Raw genomic sequence first — 6,923 nt, forward strand, 5'->3', positions numbered from 1 at the left:
AAGTGAGTAAAACCGATTTAAATACTGTGATATCTAGAGACTTGGAGAGTGAGTAAAACCGATTTAAATATTGTGATATCTAGAGACTTGGAGAGTGAGTAAAATCGATTTAAATATTGTGATATCTAGAGACTTGGAGAGTGAGTAAAAGAGATTTAAATATTGTGATATATAGAGACTTGAAGAGTGGGTAAAACTGATTTAAATACTGTGATATCTAGAGACTTGTAGAGTGAGTAAAACAGATTTAAATAGTGTGATATATAAAGACTTGGAGAGTGAGTAAAACTGATTTAAATATTGTGATATCTAGAGACTTGGAGAGTCATGTAGAAGAACTACGTGGTAACGTCATCAACAGACGATGTCGTGTAAACATGAGTTCCGTTGAAAACATGGCGCTTCTGTTGAGTAGAACAAGTAAAACTGTTGCCGATCTGAAAGGTAAAAAGTTTGAGTTAGAATTAAACATGTAACTATCTGTTTATGCTAAATTCGAAGAGCTTTATTCATGGCTTATAATAAAAAACGTCTCAGAAAATGTTAACTTAATTTTGAAATTATTAAGCGATTACTACATTCTCTCCCAAATACACAATTATACTTATAGATAACGGAGAAGTGTTGTTGTGCTTACAGTTGAATATGTTTTATATATTTTCATTATAATAAATTTTCCTAACGTGATTTTTTCTTGTAGATAGAATGGGGGAAATACTCGGAGATATATTCAGTTCTTTTTTAAATGTGTTTTACAGACTAGACATTTGAGTTTTTCATCACTCCTTTCTTTGCTTTCTTGTGTGACAATTTTATAAAACAATGTGTTATAAGGAATATTTTGAGCGTTTAAACGTTAGTACGTTTCGAGTTTAGTGAATCTGCTGGAATATATGTGATAAATTCAAATCAAATCATTGTGTTTAAACTTTTTCTGTATCATACTGCTGAAGTCGAGACACATGCGCAGTGGAAAAAGGCGGAACGTATTTTCAGACATACACATTTTTTTTTTACTTCAAAGACGCAATTATGTACTTTTCCATCGTTCGAAAAAAACTCGACCCATTTTATTGTACAAGTTATTGAATTACCAACCTCAAATCTGTTTGAGTGTATTGTATAATTCGTTAAAAAGGAATGTTGGTCTCATTAGTGAACGACTGAGAAAATGCATGTCTCGTTGTTGTACAAGTTATTGAATTACCAACTTCAAATCTGTTTGAGTGTATTGTTAATTCGTTGAAAAGGGATGTTGTTTTCATTATGGAACGCTCACACCATGAACGACTGAGAAAATTCATGTCTTGTTATTGTACAAGACAAACACATTTTCACGTATACAACGATCGAACATCGGTACGTGGGATTGTCAGGGACTTTTGGAATTTCTTCGAAATATCAGAGGCTCCACATAGCCGATCCGGGACATTAACTTTAATTTTGATTTGTAATAAATATATATAGTATTCGTTACAATAAATGGTAAAGGAGTTAGCAGAACTGAATTCTAACTTCGACAACAGCCACGTGTTCAAGATATCTAAGTTGTACGTACTAATGTTCCACTGTACGTATATGACTTATCTGAAAATCAATAGGGCATCAATGATCATGCTGTTTTCTATGTTTGATATGTATATTATTGTTTGAGTGAATTAATCGTCATTCAAGCATTACCGTATATATCAAAACTAATTCATCATATTCAAACTAAAGCGTGTGTTCTGAACAAACATTTTAGAAGCTCTTAGAAAAGACTGTTCGATGCATAACCTAAAAGCTTTTATTGTTGTTGTTTGTTATTAAGCAGGAATCTACACAAATGGCTATCTGTTCTCTGCCCACTACGGGTATGTAATTGATTGAGTTTTACATATTTTTCCCTACTCAAAAATAACGATTTTATAATGTATGATTCCTAGGGTAAACTAACTTTTTAAGTTGAAAATCAGTTGTACTGTTGCCAATTTACGGGACTGTTATGCACAAAAAACAAAAATTACGATTGAGGTCATCACTTTTTCTAACGCGCTAGTGTCATGCTAACAGCTTCCTAGGTGTCATTAAATAGGGAGATTGACTTGACAAGCATAACTGACATTTTGAGCTTTGAAAATATAGGCGAGTTTGTACTTGGATGGGCTAGGTGTCCAAAACATATTATTTAATATAATGTGAAAAATATTTGACCCTATAAATTTGACCCCTATTTATTATAGTGTGGAAAATATTAGTCCTTATAAAGTCCAAAACATGACATTTAGTACAGTGTGAAAAATATTGGTCCCCATAAAAAGGGATTTTTCTTATCATAGTGTGGTTGATAAGTCCCAGAAACTTTCAATTGATCAGATGCTCACGCAATAAAAGGCATCACTACACACTTCCATCAATTTCTGACATAAAGAGCTTCGTAATCCAACTGTTTGCTAAGCAAAATCAGCAGTAAACAGCTGTGAACAGTTATCAGGATGGCACTGCTCAGCAGAGTTGGATGAGATCTTTCGGATTAGACATCGAGACGTGGAGGTCTAATACATATTTCATATATTTATGTTATCACTACAGTTTATTTTAGGATTCCAATAGCTATTGAAGCCCCTCTTACATCTGAGTTCGAAACGCATGATTTTTTATTCTATTTTACTTTTTGCATGCATAAACGTGCATGTTTTGATCTCAAAACATCATGCAATCCCTTTTTACATTCCAATATACTCGAATTTACATTTCACTCTTGCATCTAGTACCTTCTGATGATGGGTATTACTCCAAAAATGTGATGTTCATCTTGGCAGAGTTACTCTGTTTGGAAGGCGATCAAAGCGCGTATAAATTTCTTAATGCATTCTTCACATCTAATTATAATCAAAAATTGGTATAAATGCAATAGACTCACGTGAAATAGCGAAATAAATAAATTTTCAAAAGTCGGGCAATACATGTAAAAAAAAACAAGTTATCTTTTCTCACGAATTGGCTGTTAAAAGCTTTTGTTGATATAAAATTATAATCAACTTTTTGTTTACCCGAATAAAATATATTTTACTCTGCAGTACTGAAGTAATGTACATTTAATTACAACTTGTTGGCTTTATTCATTTCGTGCACCTGTAGTGCAGAATTCTTTGTTCCGGTTTTGTCACAAGACGCTTGCTTGATAAAAGAATACTGGTATGCTCAAGGACATGTTCGCAGTGTCTTTTAAACCATTTGAATAAATAAACAGTAGTCTAAAGGAAATTGTCACGTGTATTGAGTGAATAATGTTAATGCCTTTTGCAGGTATGTCAACATTTGCTCTAGTGAAACCCCAGCGGGTTGTATAAATCAACTTGTAACTTGAGGTATATGTATGTATATGTCAACAGTTTTATCGTTAAACTACGAAAACATTATCAGTCTAAAGCTGAAGTCGCATGGTTCCTGAACTGATTTTAGAGCAGTTACCAATTTTATGAGTCGCTGATTTGTATCACCTTATCTTCGCGTAGTTCACGATTCTACTAACAGTTAGTTGCCTATTTCTTATGCAGGTGTCGCTGTTGTATAATATTTTTTGAATAGGTTCGTTATTGTCTGCTTTTGTGAACAGGTATGTTTACAGCAAACGACAATTATTCAACAGTTTGAAATGGAGAAGGAAAAGCTCAGTTTTGTCTGATATCTCGATAGGTGAGTGACATAGGTAATGTTGTGAAGTGAATTCTCATACACGCAGCTAATTATTTCAGTAACCGCTAAGATTGCTTGATATACTTTAGGTACAAACAAGTCCAATCTACCAACTCTATCAATTCATCCAACATACTGAAGCTGTTTTTTGTTGTTGTTGTTGTTGTTTTTAATATCCCTGTATTGAACCCCAATGTCATATAACCAGAGCGATACCAGAGCCACCTGTCTTAAAATGAACAAATGAAGATCTTCATAAATAAATAGACTAAAGTAAACATACAAGCTACATTGTTTTATGTTGGAAAAAAGCAATTTTAGTTGTCAACAACATGAAGCTGTGATTTTTAAAATCCTTGTAGAAAATTCCATTTAGAACATTCTCAGATACATTAAAAGTCTTGTAATCAGACTGTTCCTCTGCAATTCGTAAGAACAAAAATTCCGACAATAACAAATTAAATAGTTATTTCTATGAAATTAAATTAGGGTCCACTTACTTTCTGATATGTAGCATGTTTAAGCGTATGAGTAAGATACTGGGGATTCAAGGACAGTACATCCATTAGGACGTGCTTGTGTCACGTAGCTGGAAAATAATGTGATCAATGTTACAGAATTCTCACATAAAGAAACTTTCCTTTGCCACTGTTTCGAGCAATACAACGCGCGTGATATTGTTTCAGGTTCAAAAAGTCTGACTTGTGGCCAAATTGTATATGAATCCCTTAAGGGATTAAGACATGTAATAAATACAAACTGACAAATTGTGTTATTCCTTTGGGCCCTCACACACGGTTTTCTGTTAACAACAACAAACACTTGAAGCCAGTGGTGGAGCTCCACACGATGGTAATTTTATCCATTTCTTGTTCTCGAGAGAGCAAATCCTACACTGTATTTTGAGAAAGAGTTTGTTCATAGAGTTGTGTGAATATTAGCTCTTTCTTACCACAGAAGAAGAGTTTGTTCATAGAGTTGTGTGAATATTAGCTCTTTCTTACCACAGAAGAAGAGTTTTTCATAGAGTTGTGTGAATATTAGCTCTTTCTTACCACAGAAGATTTGAAATCTGATTGTTTTTACTCCATGATGGTTATGAAACTTTACTTGGATATTATAAATGTTTCATGTAATGTGTGACAGCTTCATTTTCCTACATTAATTTGAATCAATCTCTATTGATAAGCCTATGTTTTTCTTCTTAATAAATAATAGATATTGGAAAACACTTGAATGGGCGATGGTGCACATAATATTGAAAATTAACAATATTCACGGCATGCAAAGTAGTTCAGCGACAATGTTACACTTTGTTGCCAGGCGTGACCTATTGGTTAGCCTGTTTGGTCTCTGGATCCGAAGGTTTCTAAGGCTCGCATCCCGTTTCCACAAAACTCGCTCCGAACCTTGAGGTTAGTAGTTAAGATACCGGCGCTACAGGGATTAAAGACTCCAGTGTACGATGAAGCTCCCCCATTATCCTTAATTATTTCTATAGTTAACCCAATACCCTGCGGTACCTGAGCACATATGCCAAGTTTGGTTTCACTTGCTTGTAAATACGGGTGTGAACACAGTTGCAAACATGGGGCAGAAACACAAAATCCAATGCCAAATTCGGGTTCAGTGACAACGAAAACCTATTAATAGACTCCATTATGCCTGGGTGATCTTCTTTGCGCGTTCTAGCAAAACTACGAGCTGAATTAATATAGGATCGATGGGCAATAAGAGTGACGGTCAAATCCCACTATTCAATCAGACAAGAGTAGCCCACGAGTTCTAGTGGATGCTATTGACCACCTACCCTCCCTCTAATTTATCAATTCAAAATTACAACGACTATGCGCAGAAAGCTCTAGTGTAATTCTTATCGCATTCGTGAATGAGCTGTTACTAGATCTATAAATATGCAGTATATGTATTGATTATTAACTGTTTATTATTGTATGTTGTTTGATTAATCGACAATACTGCGTTTTTATAATTAGTTTCAGTCTTTCGTAATCATGCACATCAAAGTCAGAGAACATTAAATTACAATCACGTTAAAATACAGTTTAACATCTAGAAGTTGTCAAATGTTAAAATGCTCCTCTAACTAATTTAGCTTATGTCGTTTTCCTATCGTACTGTTGTACTCATTTTCTTTTAAACTGTAATTCGACAAAATGGAGAAGATGTTCAATATGTGTGTGTGTATATATATATATATATATATATTAGGTCGTCAAGAAATTAATGTCGCATTTATTAAATGAAAAAACCCAAACAACTTATATATCAAATCAAAACATTTATTAAATGAAATAGTCTCCATTCTTGTCGATGATGCTTTTCCACTTTACAATCAGGTTGTTAATGCCCTGATTAAAGAAATCACTTGGCTTTGAAGCAAAAAACATGTCGATGTCCTCTTTAACACTTTCCATATTTGCATACGTTTTCCCATTAAGATGATGTTGCAGCGAACGAAAAAGATGGCAATCTGATGGTGTCATATCTAGAGAATATGGTTGGCGGGGGAAAACTTTCCAACCCAACTCCATAATCTTGTGCTGCGTCAAACGTGACACATGTGGACGTGGATTGTCGTGGAGAAAAAGAACGCCTTTCCGATTGACGAGTGAAGAGCGTTTCTGATGAAGGGCTTGATTTAAACGTTCCAGTTGCTGACTATAGATCTCTGCATTGACAGTTCGCTGTGAATTGAGGAGTGAGAAATGAATAACTCTTTTGATGTCCCATCAAATGCATAGCATCACTTTCTGCGTATGGAGTCCAAGTTATTGGGGTAGGAAGTGGTTTTTGTCTAGGACTGAATCATTGTTTTTAGCGTTTAATTTTCGCGTAGAAAATCCATTTGTCATCACCGCTGACAAAGTTCACATGTTGGAAACTATGATCATCGGAGAGTTCGTGAGGCATCCAAACACCTTCTTTAAGGAGTTTCCCATGTTTACGTATTGTTTCATGCAATTTCAGGGCCATTTCACGAGTGTGTTGCCCTGGGTTAGACTCAACAAGCATCTTCAGAGCTTCAGTATCAATTCCAACATGTCGGTCCCTGCCATCAGAATTGTTGAGGCTAAAGTCACCTGAACGAAATTTGCTGAACCATTATTGACACTTATGAACGTTCAAAACATTTCCATAAACTTCTTTAATATTTTTGGGGGCTATAGAGGCGTTGTTTCCCTTCTTTTATTCAAACAGCATTACATGCAGAATGTGTGTCTCGT

General features: G+C 34.7%; 1 protein-coding gene across 13 annotated transcripts in view; it reads left to right on the forward strand.

Annotated features, from left to right (window-relative positions):
* The window catches only part of LOC106474893 (coiled-coil domain-containing protein CG32809-like), a 386,694-nt gene that overhangs the window by 359,335 nt on the left and 20,436 nt on the right, over positions 1 to 6,923 (forward strand). For all 13 annotated transcript variants that reach the window (XM_022383530.1, XM_022383634.1, XM_022383845.1 and 10 more), the window contains one exon: positions 314 to 444. In XM_022383530.1, the coding sequence (XP_022239238.1) occupies positions 314 to 444 (131 nt within the window). The remainder of the gene's footprint in view (positions 1 to 313; positions 445 to 6,923) is intronic.

The sequence above is a fragment of the Limulus polyphemus genome, unplaced genomic scaffold (assembly GCF_000517525.1).
Source record: "Limulus polyphemus unplaced genomic scaffold, Limulus_polyphemus-2.1.2 Scaffold0, whole genome shotgun sequence".
NCBI lineage: Eukaryota > Metazoa > Arthropoda > Merostomata > Xiphosura > Limulidae > Limulus > Limulus polyphemus.